This window comes from Aspergillus viridinutans (genome assembly GCF_018404265.1).
Source record: "Aspergillus viridinutans IFM 47045 DNA, scaffold_8, whole genome shotgun sequence".
Lineage (NCBI taxonomy): Eukaryota > Fungi > Ascomycota > Eurotiomycetes > Eurotiales > Aspergillaceae > Aspergillus > Aspergillus viridinutans.
In genome coordinates, this window is record NW_025091224.1 from 1733412 (window position 1) to 1753447 (window position 20036).

The window sequence follows — 20036 nt, forward strand, 5'->3', positions numbered from 1 at the left end:
CTGTTTCGGGGAATTAGAGCAGCAGAGCTTAAGTATTATTTTCACTTTATGAAGGGAGAGCCTAAGCGGATGCTAAACCTACAATGAGAAGCAGAATTACGACCATATTGCTTTTGGGGTGAGAAGTTGATTGGATCTGATGAATTGGTTTTGCCACCAGCGGCCAAGTAGTTGGTGGGAATTCGGAGAATTGGTTTCACTCCCAGGCGGATGTCAGTGGGAGCTTGGTCTTCGCCCCCAAAGGGCCAAGTACGGCAAGCCATTGGGACAAATCCAAAAAAACGTCTGTAGGTCTGTGGGTATGTAAGACTTTTGATATTTTCTGCCAGTAATAAGCACCTAACTGTTTTTAGATTTCAATTTTGCTTCCCTTAGGTATATTAAATGATTCAAATCGCTATATAGTAGGGATATCGAATGATTCAAATCGTCATATAGTAGGGATTCGAATCGCCATATGGTAAGGATATCGAATCACCATATGGTAGGGATATCAAATTGCCATATGGTAGGTATATTAAATGATTCGAATTGCTATATAGTAGGGATATCGAATGATTTAAATCGTCATATAGTAGGGATTTGAATCATCATATGGTAGGGATTCGAATCGCCATATGGTAAGGATATTGAATGATTTGAATTGTTATATAGTAGGGATTTGAATCATTTAAATAATTATATTATTCATATATTACTATAGTTGGGTATATATATTTTAAATATGCAGTGTTAGCAGGTGGGTTCTCCTATAACCTTCTATATATATATACTCTACCTATATAGGGCACTACCTCAGCATATAAGGATTTAATAGCCCTACTATATAATAATTTAAATCATTCGATATCCTTACCATATGGCAATTCGAATCATTCGATATCCCTACCATATGGTGATTCGATATCCTTACCATATGGCGATTCGAATCCCTACTATATGACGATTTGAATCATTCGATATCCCTACTATATAGCGATTTGATATCCTTACCATATGGCGATTCGATATCCCTATATAGTAAAATACCAAATGGTATGGAAATGTAATCCTAGTTAGGCGGAACTCTGAGCGGTCTACATAAAACACCTACAGACGTTTTTTCGGATTTGTCCCAATGGCTTGCCGTAGCCAAGAGGGCCGCCCAACCCGTCGAAGTCCCGGCCCTAACCCGGTCTCCGGGTCCCCTAGGCCCCTTTTGATAAGGAACTCTTTTCTATTCTTTACTCTTTTAAATATTAATAATTATATTATTAGGTTATTCAGTTTTCTCGCCTCCTATTGGTGGTTCTTGGTCAAACTTACCATGGCTAGCAAGGGCCAAAGGGAATGCTATCAGTGGAAGTTTAAGCATGCCCTCAGGTATGTTTGAGATCGGACACAGACGATCATAGGGGCCGGCCAGCGCGAATCTATATCACGGATGAGCTAGAACGAAGCATGCATGCCCCATATTTACTAGGCTTACCAAGTGGTATCTCTACCGTTAATTGGAGAACAGTGGTATGGTTTGTATACAGTAATTGCAATGGACGTGATTCTGCAGATGATTACGCAATTTTGTTGTATTTTCCCTTCTGGCAAACATAGAGGTGGTAAGCGTGAAGGCAGAGAAGAAATGACTGTTTTCGGTGTTCTTAGCCGGCAAACAGGTCCCTGTGGGAACGTTGCATACTGGCTTAAGCATCGAATGGATATCTTTTATCCTTGTTGGTAGCAATTTAATGCATGCTTTGAGATGACCATAGCGACACAGTCTGTGTAGTTTGCGCAAGGACAGACGCATTGGAGCTATTGCTCTAAAGCTTCACAGTTACATCAGAAATTGACCATAGCACAGGAGTTACACACTATCTTAAAAAATAAATGTCTGGCCAAAATGAGGTTTACTATAGTTGATAGTTATCATGCTGTGTCTTTCCTTAGCCACATATGTTAATGATGTATCATTCTGCAAGCAATGTGTGCATTAATGCATTACGATGAAGTGAGGGTAGTAAATCTGCTTTAACAACCAAACAAGTAGTGGGGACATTCTGAACTCTGTATAAGTGCTGAAATTATGATTTCCCCCTTTATGGCAATGATCGATCTGTCCAGACCCATCTAAACTTGAATTCAACTTGTACTCATCCTAGAGCTTCAGCCAGTTCGGCGCACCCAGGCCAAAGTCAGTTGCTGTTCAAATATGAAATATCTTAAGGATTGGTCCCATTCTAGAAAGCTAGTTTGGAAACGTAAATGACTAGATCAATTCTTATAATGCAATGAACTCACAACATCTACAGGTCTGGGATTATGCTGGTCTGTCTACAACTTCAGCAACTGCGACACTTCCACATGACTGTAAGGAGATTCTGATCATTATTGATTAATGCCAATAAAATGCTAATTTTTCTCTGACAAGTCTAATTTGAGATATGGAAAAGGGCCTATGAGCGAATTGGCAGAGCTCCAGTGTTTTGACAGGGAAGGTATGGAGACTTTTCCGTACTTTACTTGGCGGTATTTCTGAGGATTCTTCAAAGGGCTCTGAATCTGTCCGTGGACGGAACATGGACTAATTCAAAGCCAACATCTCGAAGAAACTATACATTATTCCTTCATCATCGAGCCCATTCCTTCTTTCACCTCGAATTGGGGAGCTACAGTTACAACTAGCCTTGAAATGTCCAGCAACGCTGCTGTGCAACCATTTTAAGTCTCTGACATCAGTACGAGAGAGAAAACTCGCTGTTTTTATGCCTGTGAAGTTTGAGGCACTATTTTCAATATTACCTCATTACAGGGTGGGCAAATCAGCACGAATATACTGCATCGATCATGGACGGGGATGTTAAGGTGGCAAGGGATATGTACGCTCACGGCTCAATCCTTCTTGGAATTTATCTCTTATATCATGCATGCCAAATTGCTGGCTGTTCATTAGTATTGAGCACAGTTTGGCTCGGCCAATTTTCAAGAATTGATGTACTTAAGAAGGCTATCTTTCGCAGCATTATCAATCAGTTTAGTCTACACAGCAGTTGGATCCATTTATCAGGCATTGCTCCTTTCTGCAGCTCCTCAGAAAAACACTCGCATATCCAGATCAAGACATATACCGCGTATTTCGGAGTGATTCCAGTTGCTGCAGTTAACCACCGTCTTTGCTACCAACCTTTACATTTCCCACTGTACTTTACTACTATCCAATCATGGATTGCTTCCCACATGTTATCCAATATGTGAAGTCCTTATTCCAGAACCAGACGGCCAAGGAGTCAGAGATAGTAAGTAAAGATTCCTGCGTAGTTCCTAAGCAGGCTCCTCGCCCATATTCCATAGATCCTTCAAACTAACCTCCGCAAGGAAGAGCCACCAACGTGTTCCTTGGCTGACGAGTCAGTAAACTGGTTAATACAAAGACCCTTGTCTCAGGATGATACCAGTATCAGCACAGTGGCTACAGAAATATTGGATGAAAACGAAGAGCAACGACCAATAACAGTCAAGCAAGAAATTACCGGACGAAAACTAGGGCAGCTGCAGACTATGGTTCCTTTAATGCAGCTGAGCAATGCTCAGATTCACCGAGTCAATATGGACTTCGCTCCCCGTCATAGTTGCCATCTACAAGTCCAAAAAGGACAGTTGGTGAGTTTAGAGTATATATTTGATGATGGATGGGTAATATAAGTCTGATTTCCCATACATGTGATCTCTATGCTAACCATTCACAGGCCCTGTGTAGACTGATGGGAACCAGGGTTTATGGATTCATTCCAGGGGCATATCTCTCCAGCAGCCCCGTCACAGTGCGGATAGTGTGTACTCAGCAATCCCTACCGAGACGAAACTCTCTGTAATAGAGCATATGGCTATCGCACCTGTCCAATCTGGTCGTTTCTTGGGAAGGATCTCACCGTGGGAACACCATTAGCTTTCAATAAACATTTTGCTCTCACGAGTGACTTTTACAATCTCTTTTGGGGTATTTCCGTCTCATAAGGGTAGTAGTGTACATCCGTCATCTAGACTATTCATTGACGAGATATATTGACTGCTACTGTGAGAGGTCACTCTTCATTGCTTATGAGTTTGGCATGGTGGTCATAACTTGAATCAAGCTTTAATTTAGCTGCTATAGAAAGTAGAGTTGCATTTTGTCTGAGTTCGGGCGAGTTGAAAACCAGTTGGCACCAAACCACAAGTGATTTTGAGCTCTAAATTTTAGAAAATCAGGACCCTCTGTTAGCACTATCAGTATATACTAAGACTGTAAATATAACCTCCCTCTAAGATGCTTCACAAACTTACTTATAGTAGAAAAAGAAAAGTCCTCCTTTATTAACCTTACCTTCCCTAATACTTCCATGGAACTACATCCCATCCCTAATGCCAGCAGGACACCACCTTTCTAATACACTACGCCCACACCCTTAATTAATAACAATAGCTTCACCCGCACCCTCATCCCCTATGGCTCCTTATCCTTCAACCCCTTCACTATCAGCGCCACCATCAGCTCCATCACTAAGAACCTGAAGTTCATCGTTGCCCTACATCTGAATGCCCTCTTCCTAACCATGGCCACAAAAGGCCCTCGCGACACTTGACCAGCTAAGTCACGGCCGAGTCGTCGTGCATTCTCATCACCGGCGGCAGCGACGCAGAGCAAGCGCGCGAAGGCAGGGAGATATGCAAGGCTGGAGGAGTATATCCTCATTCTCCACCGAACATGGGAGTCTTCCGACCTATTTGGCCGGGATAGTGAGTCCTTCCGGCTCAAAGGGTTCAGTAATCGCGTTCGATCGGTCAAAAACATCATCCCCGTCTCGGTGGGTGGTTCCTCAGACGAATCGTATTGAGATGGCAGAAACTAGCCGATATTTTTAGATTCCGGGGCGAGCCATTGAGGGGGACGAAGAAGCAGATTGACCGGATCTATGCTGTAGCCGACAGGGCTGGCAAAAATGAGAACGACAGGCGCAAGATAAGGGTGACCTTTCAGCCTATCCTGGCGGAGACGGATGAGCTGGCGTGGGCCAAGGTGCAGCACACATTGGAGGCCTTGCAGGCGAACGCCGGCGGGAGGAACAGCGCGCCACTGCAGAATGTCGGATCGCAGCGACTTTTGGGGGTTACGGCCAGGGGAGAGGTGCAGGATCGGGTATTGTAGTATCCCACTGTGACGGCGACAAATGCGCGCGGGGCATGGACGGCGCTGGTGAGACCGGTCGAGACGATTGCCCAGTTGCTTGTTATGTGCAATGGCGGCGGAGTTTATCTCGATTCGGGGATATGATAATTATAATGATGCTGTCGATTATGGGAGATATATTATGGCCAGGGTGAGGGAGACATTGACGGACTTAACACAACTGAGATGGAAACAAAGCCACCTCCTCTTCTGATACGGTATATTCCATGCATGCGGGTGCTGAACAAGGTTGGAATGAAAGTGTTCAAAGTATAGGATTCTTTCCATCTTCTACTCGTAAGCGAATATCAATGATAGTACGGCTTACCAAACCTGCGAGCGCATACAGAAAATTTGCAAGGTCTTAGTGGTAGCTTCAGACGCGGCAGCATAAAATGTACATGGATATGAATGTCAACTGATGGCTCTTCAAATGGTCACTTGAATGACCGAGAAAACTGCAATGTTGCAGTAGTGACATGCATGGGTCATGGGAAATTACGTCTATGCTAGAGCTATCTCTCATGGTCCTGTGAGTAAGGCCTTAGCGCCTACGGCTACGGCTTCATGAAGGTTTGGCAGTACTATTTAGCATAGACCAGCCTACACCAGAGAGGGTTTCAAAGTTGTCTATGCTCATGAACAGGCACCAGGATATCTAAATTCTGCAGCTTTCATTGAGCGCTCATAGTGCCTATTCGGAAATGGTCAGCGACCTATTTGCCTAGTATCCTTTGTATACAGAGTAAGCTTAAGGATATCATCGATTCTTACAAGCAAGCGCCCCAGACAGCAAAAATAATAGGATGTCAGATGATCACTTAGTTAGTGACAGTGGTCATGTTCTAGCTCATAACTGTCTCCGACAGCAAGTTCCCATAATAGAAGGACAAGAAGGGAGTAAAAGCACCTAACGTGCCTAAGCCGGATGGATCCACAGCACACCCTTTTCTATTTGCTAGCTATCTGGCAGAGGTATTGGCACAGATCTACACTGGTACAATCTATGCATGCTGCAGAATGGGCATGTTGTACTTGCCTGTTGCCTAACAAAAATATCAAAAACACCTTCACCCTTCAGTGAAGGCAGTTGTCGATCTTTTGCTTAGGCCATGCGATGGAACTCATCATGCCGCAAGTCACAACCCCCTGCTTAGATTATGTTCCTTGTTTAGCCCCCACAATGAGAATATATCATCCTGAAAGTCATCCGCCCTATGTTTGAATGTTACACCTCGCTTCGGCCGTATAATGGTATGGCTAGGCTCACCCATTCTAGGCCCAACGTGATAATGCCTATTTTCAGTTAGAAAATACGGTCCAAATTTATCCTCTGCGTCTGGTTCCACGATCTGAGACCCTTAAACCTTTTTTCCTTCCCGTAACTAATGCGCCAGGCAGAGTGGTACATCAGTAAAGTATTCAATGCCTTTGTCTGAATACCCAAAGCCCTTGATCGGCCCTCTGGAAGACAAACATTGCGTAAAATCAGTCTTCATACCCAGACAATGTAGGTGGATCAGGCCCATTGAGAAGTTCGTTTTTACATACTTTCTACATGACAGGGGAAGAATTCCCGGTCAATGATGTAGGCATGTTGCTGGTTGACATGTAAGGTTCCCAGCAAGGAATCAGGAAGTGGGGCTTTTGCTCAGGCCACATGATTCATGATCTGCTTAATGTCTTTCTTAATATGACTGATCGTCAGCACTACTGCATGTCGGTTTCTTAGGCGCGACCATTTGCAGATCCAATTGAAACGTCCTGTTATGTTGCCAATTAAGATTATAACAATCTCTTGAATACTAAGGCTTTCTATATCATAAATGGAACTAGTACATTTGCCCGATGGTGAACGAGTGCCTTGATTGCGTACAAGCGAGTAGAACGATATTGCATATTAGGGTCTGGAAATAGTCTCCGAAGTAAGCTGAGTCATGAGACCATCCTGTACGTCTGGTGTTTCTGAGAAGCAGAAACAAGAAGGAACTTCCCTTTATCACCCGAACTGAGACCTATTCCTGCATCATGGGAAGAGCCCAAAAGCTGGAAAAGAGCCAACCAGCAAGGAGATCAGACTTGCTAGAATACCGGAGTGGCCATGAGTAACACAGGAATTGCAAAAATGTCTGTAGTGTTGAGTAAGGGCGAACCGACGATGTTGAGGATCAGAAGGTCAGCGACCTTAGAATTAGTTACACTAATTTTGTGGTCAGACTCACATGGAATGTCACAATGTTGACATTGGAATCCTTCACTGAGCATAGCCCATACACTGTAGAATCTCCTTGCTGAATCTGATATTCCACAGTGGTAGCCATAAGGGAAGGAAAGGGCAGATATAAAGGCCATGCCATCTCGCACTTAATCAGTTCGGACAACTACTGGTGATCCTCGTGATTATATTGAACTACTCAGACATTGCCCTCTTAACCTACGTATACAATGGTGAAAGCACTGATAATCTTTGTAGTCGCGTGGGGTGAGTTTCCAATTCTATCAAAAATGATTCAACTTTAAGCTAACCATGGCTTGAACAGCAGCGTTTATAAGCACGTCCTGGGCCCAGGCTTGCTCCCCCGCGGTAGGTCATCTACCTGTTATCCTGAATATACATGACTAGTTTGACATTTTGAAAGTGCCCTGCTGGCTTGACTTGCTGCAGCGGAGTTTGCAGACTACTGACCATTGATACTCAAAATTGTGGAGCATGTACTCATACCGTATGTTTTTCTACTTGCTTAATATATGAGAATTACTGACCATGCTTTTATAGTGCCCAGCTGGCTCAATCTGCAGTAATGGTGTTTGTGCTTGCATTCTTAACAATAACCAGGCACCATGTGCTGGAAAATGTGTAAGTGCAACTACTCTTTAAGTTGCAAGTTTTACCTAATATATGACTAACATTTTCTTGGAAGTGTGCATCTGGTCAGACATGCTGTAATGGTGTCTGCACTGCTCTAACCACAACATCTAACTGCGGAACATGTGGCAATGCTGTAAGTATATTAAAGTATTCCCCATGATATTATTGTTAAGCCCTTTATAGTGCCTAACAGGTCAAGGATGTTGCAATGGTGCTTGCACAGCACTAACTACCGCATCTAACTGTGGAGCGTGTGGTAATGCTGTAAGTCAGCACCTGGCATGAAAAGACATGAGCAGTACACTGATATAGAAAGTGTCCTACCGGTTCAACCTGTACAAATGGTGTTTGTATTTGTGCAACCACTGGACTGCCTCCATGCAATGGGCAATGTGTGAGTAGATTTCCAGCTCCTATCCATTATAAATGCATGACAATCTGACATTGTGCTGGCTGATAGTGTTCAGGTACTGGCCTTGCGTGCTGCAATGGGGCCTGCACGAACTTACAAAATAATGAGGGCGGTTGTGGATCCTGTAGCACAGTGGTAGGTCCTGCCAATGAAGTCCTAACTACCGAGTGATATTATGACTAACTTGGCGACTTTAACAGTGTGCAGCAGGTCGCAGCTGCTGTAGCGGGACTTGCACTGACGTTACTACCACCACTCACTGCGGAACATGCGGCAATGCTGTAAGCCTCTTGCACTTTTTCTTAGGAGGTCATAACTAACCCTGGCTTCGGAATAGTGTGGGACAGGTCAGAGCTGCTGCAATGGGTTCTGCACTAATGAGGCTACCGACACCTCAAACTGTGGAGCATGTGGTACTACTGTGAGTCGGCTTGCACCATTCAATATTCTTTACAGCTATAGCTGACTTAGTATGCTTGAAGTGTCCATCAGGTCAAGGTTGCTGCGCTGGGACCTGCACAGACCTAACCACTACCACGGACTGCGGAACATGTGGTAATGCTGTAAGCCATCTGCAATCTCCTGTTACCCATGAGAGCGAAACATTAATTTGGGGTAATTGCTAGTGTCCTGCTGGTTCAACCTGTAGCAACGGTGCATGTGTCTGTCCTGACACTGAATTGCCTCCATGCGGGACCACCTGTGTAAGTTTTGCTTATTTTCTCTGCGGTAGAGCAGGAAACTGACTTTCTGTTATATAGTGTACTGATGGTACTCTTGCGTGCTGTGCCGATACTTGCACTAACTCTCAGACTGATCCTGCCAACTGTGGTACATGTGGCACTGTTGTAAGTCAACCTCTTAATATTCATTGCCTCATACATAAGGTCGAAAACTAAATTACTACCTCCCATAGTGCACCGGACTTACACCCAACTGTGTTGCTGGGGTTTGTTCTGCGTAGGAACATTCAGAGAATTAGTAAGTTGAGTCATTATGTCAGAAGGTTGGACTGTGTATTGACTTGAACCCGTGGTTTTCCAAGGAATCCAATAGCCACCCGAATATTCCATGGAATATGGGGCAAGAGTTCAGCTTTCCTAACATTTTCTTGCGGCGCTCATTTCAACATCAGGGCGGTCAGACATATTTGTTGTTTTCCTATTGATCGTTGCTTACTCTGCAATTTTGTCATGTAATGCCTTTGATGTGCCAGTGAGCTCAACCTCAACTGGTAAACGCTCTCACATTTCGGTTTTCCAATTACAATGGCAATTATATCTGAGACTTCTGAATGAACGAGTTGTATGCGTCATTAAGAAATTAGTAGTATTGATAGAGAATCTAGGGACTCTATCTCGCCACAGGGATCAAGCCCACAGCTTTGGCAAGTAGTCAGCTTGATGGAGAAGACTAACGCAACATGGGTGTCATTCCAGATCGCCAAATTTTGACGATCTACTATCGGCTCGCGTTTGGCTTTCTGTCTGGAGGAATGCTAATGGACATATTAAGATCAAAAATGAGGTAGTGGCTCCAGGCTGACTAGATTGCGGTTCTGTTGTAGGAATAGCAACGTGGCTTACTGGCTAGAGTAATGCAGAGTGTTACCGGCGAAGCCCAATGAAAGTGCCAGGTATTGAGCGCATCCTTTGTATCGCTCTTATTACCATGCAATCACACTGTAGAGCTCTTCTCTAGCAAGTAGGCACCTCTGCAGTGATCATAGAACTATTAATTTCACTTCCGTGGCAAGGAGTCCAAAAAGCAGACCACGAGAGCTTTCTAATACTGACCACCGAAGGACGCCAGGCGGATCTGCAGTGACTGGAGGACAAAGGTTTGCATTTACTTACTAATTATTAGACTCACATTAACTCATCTTGCCAGCAATTCACAAACAACTCGCTTAAAGTGATACTCTGAGTAAGCTCGCTCGTCATATGGCTAGGAGCCTCTCCAGGGAGGCATCAATCCGCAAGTCAGACCAGGCTAAAATCATTTCACAGAGTTAAGTTCTAACATATGTATACAGGATGTGCCCTGCTGGCGGGTGACTCTGCACATGGAGATTGTACCCCAGAATCGACATATCGTAGTGATGACCTGGTACCTATCGTCCCTTGCTTATGAGACCTGAGGCAAAGGTGCACATTCTACAGCGCCCTCGCATTTGGTAAACAAGCTCAGCTCCTCAGTGGAATGAAAGCCTGTTCATTGCATCATTGAATATTGGTATCTTCAGCCATCAGGCCAATGCTGGTCGCCCTGGGTAAAGAACATGGATATGGACGGTGTCTGAAGATATGGTCGATCGATCAAGTGAAGAGCTATCTGCCGTACTCGACTTATCAAGCGTGCTTGTGCTTACACGAACTTATGGGAAGATCAATGCACTTTCGACTAATTTCCAAAGTGTTGTATGCCACGACACTAGGTTGTAAAGTTGGCAGACTAATAACTATCCCAAAGGTACTTACTCTTCCTATAGGGACACAATTCCAGTAGTATATTCTGTAGTAGTTAAGCTCCGAAAGCTAAGCGAGGTGCTTGGACCGCTTCGTGTCTAAACTACGTTTTCTAAGTTTGTTTGGCCAGGGAAGCTCCGATTCGACAGCTCTAATAACCCAAAACCATGGCATGCCTAAATTGCTGAACTATGATAGAGGAAAACAGCATAACGCAGCATTAACAGTGATGAGAGACATCAAAATGGCTTTATGCACGGTTTTATATTGTCATCCCGTTGAATGGACCTCGTGTATACTAGACCTCATCTGTGGACTAACTTCTTTCCAATTTGTAGTTTTAATAAGTTCGCATTGGCTTCACACGCGACATTCAACGCACCATGTAACTATTATGCCAGAGATATAATAGGCGGTATAGTACTGTTCGGGGCAGAAAAGAGTGCAAACACTTTCAATCTCCTAGCGGCTGAGGCAGAGCCTGCATGCTGGCAAAGTCCCAAGTTATCCAACCCTTCAGGGAGTTCGTTGAACATACATTGCACTACTGTATCTACTACACCGAAATGGTCGTCCGGACACATTCTTAGTCCAGTGGTTTTATGGTTGACAGATTTAGAATTAGTGTTGAAACAGAATAAAGGAACACTTCTCTGTTCAGTTTAGTAACAACGTAATTGATATGCAATGGTTTCCATCCATTTATTTGAGGAAAGATATCCATCTTCCAAGCAAGGAAAAAACAGTTATCTGGTAATCACAGGCCAATAAAGGCCAGAGATTGGAGGGCCTACGCAGTTTCGGGCATTCTGTTGTGTTGACAGTTGCATACTCTGCTGCGTGTGTTGCATCTGAAGCAGTGACATGGCAGCTATGTTTGATTGATCGGATATCTCCAGGCCTGTAGTTAAATAGCTCGGTGGATGGTTTTGCGGCAGGTAGGGTCCGTAATTCACAGCCGATGGCTGGCCTAGACCTGACGGTGCTTGTAGGATCTCATTCGGGACATTAGGCAATGGAGCAGGCATGATGAACTGGGATGGTAGCGGACAAAAGTTGAGGTGTCCGTATATGGCATTCGCTTCCCATTCAGGCACATGGTGGTGTAGTTGATGGTTTGCCAGCGTTGCTTTCCGAGAGAAACTGTGGAGAACAGAAGAATAATTTTAGTTCTGAGCATTCCTGTAGGACGTCTGATTCTTCCTACCTCTTATTGCATAATTGCTCGGGGCATTTGTAGAGTTTTATCCCTGTGTGGCTTCGGCGATGGCGAGCCAAACTTGAAGTCTGTATAATAGTTAGACATCACCCATGAGGAAGCAAGTTTAAAAGTAGAGTTTGAGCCTTTTAGTACTTACATCATTGAAAGCCTTGCTGCACGTACCAAAACCACATACATATGGACGTTCTCCAGAGTGTGTTCGGACATGTACTGTTAGAGCACTGCGTTGGATGAAGCTCTTATTGCATCCATCCGCTGGGCAGTGGTAAGGCCTCTCATTGGTGTGAATTCGACGGTGTCTACAAAGATCAGAGTTCCTCTTGAAAGACTGTAAACGAGGGTCATTAGTCAGGCCAAATCCTATCAAGTACTCGGAAACAAATCCACTGACTTTCCCACAATTTGCCCAGGCGCATTGGAAGCGTTTAACACTGTTTTGAGACATCACCGCAGAAACCTTGCTTGAGGCTAGTGGTAATAATCAATGTAGAAAGTATTGCAAGCTGAAGAGAGGGAAGTTAACATTATATGCTTGATTAAGAAACAAAGAAGCATGGAACCCATTATCATAATTAGGGACTAGGAACAGCCACAGACAGTAGTAATATGAACCTTCTCAACTGTTACACAGGGACTATTAATTGTGATTCACGCACTAGGCCCATGCACCATGGACACTTTTGAGAGTTTAGAGCTTTGAACTTTACAGTAGGCAGGAATTCAAATATGTGCACCTATCCTTCCTGGCATGCTGCTCACTGGACCTGCTATTAGAATTAAGAAACTCAATTTACTTTGACGCGCAGCCACAATGCACAGCCAACCAGTGTGTATGTGTAAATTCCTATCCATATTGCAAAACCGCATGTGGTCATGATTCCTAGAATGTTAATCTGGCATTCCTTTATAATACTTGTAGCTAACACCCGGAAGAGCCTTCACTCTCTACTATGCAAAGCTACGACTGACGCTAGTATGTAGCTGGGCCAGCCCATAATGTTGTGAATGGGAATCACTGCTAGAGGTGAGTAAATATGACCATAGCCCCCTATGTAAGGAAAGGAAGAAGTTGCTATTACTTTACGCAGGGATAGCACCGCGCATAAAGGAGGCCACAGCAATACTGCAGGGTTAATTTCTGACAGAGACGGAAAAGACGGCTATTTTAGATTGGTAAGCCTAGTCTCGGGCACTGTCTTCTTACCTCCTACTCCATACTATTCCCTCTTTCCTATTTAGTTTACTGCGCGATGGGACTGATTGAGTTAATGCTAGTGACATAAGTTGGGCAGAACAAACTAAGCTTTCCCTTTTTCGTTGTATTGCATAAAGCCCTTGCCACACGTCACATATGAACGCGTCCAAAGCCTGTCTGATGACGGCAATGGGTCTCGACTTCAGTGCTCCATGATCCGCCGAGCCGAGCAAACCCCAAACGCTTAGGCCAACACAATGCTACAACAAAGCCTGTCATTTAGCAGCCGTTATTGGCAATCACTCAAGGCGCACCTACATTCATGTTATGTGACACAGACATTTCTACGGACATATGTATTGATCAAATGCCCTTAGCGCCTGTTGGTAATTTACTGCGAGTTAGTGAGTATCATTGGCAGTAATTAGATATTTCCTATTAACATTCGAGGATATTCTGGTTGAACATTTAAGGCGCAGAGAAATAGAACAAGGAAGGTCAGTCTTTCAATATTGTTCTTAAGTATTTCCAACTGATACGCAACTACAAGTGTTTTTATGGGGACCTTGCCCTCCTCGATCCTCCAACAGACGCTCCAGCGCCAAACTTTTTCTTCAAACTTGATGCTAGAACTATCATCTCCTTTGCCTTGCCTGAGCCTACTGTAATCATATACTGATTCTTGCTTGCAACCATAGACACAGCCGCAGATCACTACTAGTAAAGCATCGGTTATAATAATTGACTTCAGTGAAGCGCAACTGAAGCATTGGGTAACCTGTCGGCCTCACTTCTATCGAAAGGTGAAGCTGCGCGTCAACTAGACATCAACAACTGGGATTTGTGCTGTCGTAAAGTCTACTAGCCTACCTAGCCTGGTACCCTTTCATTGCTCTGAGGAGCGCATACGGGGAAGTCAGCTCGATAAATTTCCTCTCATGGTATACCGTACGAATAGATAAAAGTATATTGTGCTACAACGCAGTTGGAATCCAGGGACTCAATGTGCCACGTACTTTCCGTTCCACGCTGCCGAATGGAGCGAGGGGAGCAAAGTCAGAATTCCATAGATTTGTAACCGCAACAGCGCGTCTACAATCACCCGCAGGCAACGACGTTGAGACTCTCCATCATTCGTCCTTTTCGACAGCTTTACTCACAAAGAGGTGCCACTCTTCTGTCATTATCCATTTTTAGGAGTGAAAGGATACCGAAGAAGTCTTGGTTGCTAACAGCCTTCAATCCCTCCCTTATTTGTATCTGGCTAGTTCGAGGGTGAATACATCAGCTCCCTGAGTACAGTAGATGCAAGAAGAGCGCCAACAATGCATTGTTACTGTCGTGTTCTTATCTTTCTTTCCAGATCGCGAGGCCAATCTGTCGAGGCTTGGACGAACGGTGCAGAGTTTGATAGACAATGCAAGAACTGGAAGATATTGCAGTAACTTTTTCAATGGACGATTCTGGTACTGAGTGCTACAAATACTCACATAAATCCAAATGGATATTAGTAAACACGGGCTTCTTCATGTCATGTGCAAATCCCCCCGGCACATGTTGGATGTGTCGCTGGGCACTGTGTAGAAATAACAGATCAACTGCCTGCTACAGTGTAGTAGGAAAAGGAGAGAAAGTTAACATACCACATTACCACATACTCCACAGTTATCATGGCTTGATTGAGTGGAAACACAAACTCCAGCACAGCATGCAAGAGCATTATTCAGACACTAATGTGACACCTAGCATTAGCCTAGCATTATGAGAAACAGAAAGCAACAACTCAGAACGGAACAGAAAATTAACTTACACATGTCCCATTACAGGGAGGCAGGCCAGTGTCAGTGCAAACACAACGACCGTTATTGCAGGCTGAGAGAGAGGGGCACTGTTAGGGGTTATTGGCTTAGCATCTCCCCTATCGCAATAGAAAGTTGTAGCAAGCTTACGTTTATATTGCATGTTCCACAGTGATTTGGATCAGAGTTCAGGTCAAAACAGTGATTATTGCAGCAGCTTTGGCTATCTACGCATTGCTGAATAGCGAAGAGAATCAGCCACAAACTGTATGGTAATGGAGGATAGTAGGAGTCCGACTTACGCATTGCCCGTTACATGGAGGCTGGTTGTTAGCAACGCAGATACAACCGTTCTCGCCGCATATAGAACCAGCTGGGCACTAGGAACATCCAGTATGAGCCGCTTGTATGCCTATAGGCTATACACTGACCATGGTGACATGAGATCACCAGCCTCACTTACACATTGCCCATTACAGGGAAGCTCTTCGCTAGCTGTGCAGATACATGCACCATTACTGCAAGTGGTCATAGCTGGACACTGTAGAGTAGAACGGGGTTATGTATATATCTTGAATGTAACTTAATCATCAGGTTGAACTTACAATATTTCCGCACGTTCCACAGTTATTATTGTCGGAACTGAAATCCGGGCAGACTCCATGACAGAGAGGTTGTCCACTGTTGCTGCATATACAAGAACCAGAACTGCATGTTGAGCCAGTCGGGCACTATATGGTAGCAAGTTAGACATCCTGCTTTTCTATCAAACGTACCTTGACACATCGAACTTACAATATTGCCACAGGTTCCACAGTTGTTAGGATCAGAGCCTGGACTAGTGCAGACTCCATTACAGATGACTTGCCCACTGCTGCAGCTACAATTGCCGGAATTGCAAGTCGTACCAGCCGGACACTGTAACAGTACGGAGTCAATCGTCCACCATAAGCTACTTCATTCAGTAGGGTAGCTTACAACATTGCCACATACTCCACAATTATTAGGGTCAGAGCTCAAGTTTGGGCACTGCCCGTGGCAGAGTGGTTGCCCACTGTTGCTGCAGACACAGGTCCCAGAATTGCAAGTTGAGCCTGAGGGACACTGTAGAATAGACATAAACGTCATCTATTATAGAACGGTAGGCAAGGCGTAGGGTAACTTACCACTTGGCCACATCCACCACAATTAGGATTGGTGCTTAGGTTCGAGCAAGAACCGGCACAGCAGACTTGGCCCGCCGCGCACTAGTAGTGTAAAATTAGCTGCAATGCGACAGTGCAGCCGAGGGGGTCGACTTGCCTTATTGCCACACATCCCACAGTTTAGACGGTCTGTTTGTATGTTACTGCAAGCTCCGTTGCAGCAGGAAAGGTTATCACCGGGGCACTATTAGCATAAAATAAGTCTCTCTTGGAATATTAAGTTCAGATAATAGCTTACACATAGTCCACTGCAGAGAGACAGTCCTGTACGAGCACAGATGCAAGCATTATTAATGCAGGTTGAGCCAGATGGGCACTATTAAATGTCAAATGTCAACGTCCGTCGGTGCTGGTATAGAGAGGGGATGGCTTCAGTCAGACTTACAATGGCACCGCATGTTCCACAGTTATTGTTGGTATTCAGGGAAGTACAGACTCCATTACAACAGCTTTGGCCTGTTGCACACTGTGGTGATATAAATGGTCATTCAAACCATACTAATGGTAACAGGGAGCCTAACTCGTAGGTTGACTTACACATATTCCGTTACAATAGAGAGATCCAGTCCCATTGCACACGCAAGCCCCTCCAACACAAGTTGTAGTAGATGGACACTGGCATGTATCATAAGGTCAGTGATTCACTTAAACTGAATGTCAAATGTTGTAGGCTAACGTACACACTGGCCATTACAGGGCGGCTGTTTAGTAGCAATACAGATGCAGGCACCGTTATTACATATCGATCCAGATGGGCACTATGGCATGACGACATAGGATCAGTCCCTCTGTTGAATAATTCATGAGGAGGAAAGAGGTGATTTTACAATATTACCGCATGACCCGCAGTTCTGGCTGTCGTTGGTCAGTGACTTGCAAGTTCCATTACAACATGTAAAACCCGATGAACACTATAGAGATATCAGCTTCATAACATGTAAGCAAATGGAAAGATAACCTACGCCAGGGGAACACGATTGAGCCAGTGTGATTGCTATAATAGCAAATTATTCAGTTTCAAGAGCTTCGTAGTGTAGAATACATGTAAGTCGATGACTCACCACAGAGGGAGATAATGAGTAGGAATATTCTAGCCATCCTGAATGGAGTCGTGTGCCAACAAGTACTGTTGAATATCAATTAGTTATTAGAAATGCTTCATAGAGTGTACCACTGTTTTCCTTTATAGCTTTCGAACGTTAGATATCTGTTGAGGATGCAGTATTCCTTCAAGGTTTTCAGAGTTGGGTGGGTATCGCATTTAAATCCGCCTAGCTTACTGAGCCCAGGGACACTCGTTGACCTAAGACACGAGATCTTTTCGAAAGACAGTGTGATTATAGGACAGGAGCCGCCATACCACCATTCCTCTCAGCCTCGCTATATTTCTTTTGAGTTTAATCAGTCAATTAAATGTAGCTTAGCATAACACCTAGACTGTTTTATGTGTCTGCGTTAGCTTTAGTACCAATATCATAATGAATAACTATTTTCGCAGATTGGAATGTGGATTGTGGAGCCTATTACGCTCCTATTGATTCCAATCAAAGTTCACTCTGCAGTTCCCCACCCACAGCTAGATGGGCATGGAGAGCTGCTGATCATCACAAAAAATTTTGAAAAGGAGGCTGGCATATAAAAATCTGTACTTCCAGAGTGGGACTGCCAAACGCTTGATATTGAAGATAGAATTGCCGAACAATGGCATAAGGAGGCCTGAGACATGTGCGAGCTTCTCAGCACCTAGAAGCAGTTGGTATGTTGTCCCTTCGCTAAGGCCACAAAGGGTGGGCTGTCAGAGACCAGATTGTCCATCGCTCGGTGAGGAGATGGGGAATAATGCAAATCGTACATATGCAAGGGAATTGCTGGAGTGCGTCTAGGGCGTAGGTCTGGAGGTCGACCTAACCTCTTTGATAACTATGTATTATTATTTCTTTCATATTCATGTCGTGGAAGGTATGGAAGTAGTCACAATGTCACTATCAAGGCATCAGCCAGAGACATTCAGACTGTAAATAAAACGCCTTGAAACATGTATGTGCAGCAGTCCCGTAAGAAGAGGTTTGCAGACTTTCTTAAACTAGGTAGCATATGTATTTGATATGATATATTGTGGGGATGGAAGCAATGAATGTTCTTGATTCTCCTATTACTATCTGTTTTTGAACTCTCAAAGAGCTTAGAAGTAGGTCCCTGTATATGAATCCACGGTTCAGATTTTGGCAACTCTTTAGGCAGCGAATGCGAAGATGACGTAGGATAGGAAGAGCTGGCAGCCGATGTAAGACGTATGGTAGTTGTTTCTGCTATCGGCTGTGTTCATTACAACCGTTATCGTGTCGAGCAGGTTTAATAGCACACAGGTCGTATAGCAGCTTCCTCAAACACCTTAATATTCCACTTTCGAGCGATCCACCACTGCATTCACCCCGCTACTGAATACCTTTCAGCAAACCATCCACAACTGTACCAACGCTGCCAAGGATTGAATTGACTGCTGAGTCGGCGGTAACTGCATTTGCAGCGCTGGGACCAAGGTCTGCACAATTCTAGGCACCGGTATCAATATAATGCTGTATTTTAGCTGTTTTTAGGCATAGAACTTACAGAGGTACCATCGTCGAAGTTAAATGTGCAGCAGACCTTATCCGTAAAGCCCGAATCGAAATTAGGACAAGTGCCTGATTCAGTCAAGAGGTCACACCACCAAGTTGGACGTGGATTGTCCGGGGGACAGCAGAAGCAGATTTTCGCATGCTGGGGTTCGCCTCCAGGAGGATTTGTGCCACTGTCATGGAGATGGCCACCGTTATTGGACTTCCCAGGCTCTCCGCGTGGGCTTTCTTGCGAGGCAGGCGGATTGGCCTCACTCCGTGGGGCAGCAACGATGCCTGCGATGAAACATAAGAAGGATATGAGAGTAGCTAATCGCATTTTCAGATAGCACGTGCCCGAGAGTTGTAAGTGATGAGAGGAAACGGGGCGCTGCGTTCAATTTACTACAGATAGCAAACTCAAGTAAGGTGATGGTAACCCGCTGCGCGCCTCAAATGATTGATAACTAGAAGACAAGAGTCGGCTTGGGAAGCAAAGGATTTTTATCTCCAATTCTCCTAGTGAAACATGATCTCCCAATGCGGATACTCTTCATAACTTGAGAAAGGAAAATATAATGGGGGCAAGACTTACCACTCCGGATAATGTTGACTAAAAACACTAGTCTTCATTACTGGTGCAGTGGTCATATTTATATATGTGGCTCTTTCCACTCCGTTCAGATACGGAATGTTGTCTTTGCATATCTAGGGTGAGGTAATAGGTGAACATAGTCATGCTTCATGGTTCCATCTCTTTATCATTCCTATGTCTGGGGCTATTTCAAACCTATAGTAGGATACTTCAAAGGTTGTTGACCTCCGTCTGTTTATACACATTATACTAAAGAAAGATAGCGTCTTCGAGCCTCAGCAAGTAGAAACCTGTTTAGGCTGTAGTCGAAATTTAGTTTGTTGTATATGTTCATCCATTTTGAGAGTATCTTCCCCCAGGAATAAGCGGGAGCAGAACCCAGTAAACTACCTTCATCTCTGCGAGATCTCGAAAGTTCTCATGGCTTAACAATTACTCCCTTCTTCGCGAACATTAGGAAGTGGCAACCGGCCAAGCCTACGCTCTGGCATT

At 44.4% G+C, this 20036-nt stretch overlaps 1 protein-coding gene across 1 annotated transcript; it reads left to right on the forward strand.

Annotated features, from left to right (window-relative positions):
* Window positions 1-4680: 4680 nt before the first annotated feature.
* On the forward strand, window positions 4681-5161 carry Aspvir_009597 (uncharacterized protein; the record flags this gene model as incomplete). The annotated part of the gene is made up of 2 exons (XM_043272736.1): window positions 4681-4820; window positions 4879-5161. 2 exons carry the CDS (start codon window positions 4681-4683, stop codon window positions 5159-5161), a joined length of 423 nt encoding a protein of 140 aa, XP_043128671.1.
* Window positions 5162-20036: the final 14875 nt, after the last annotated feature.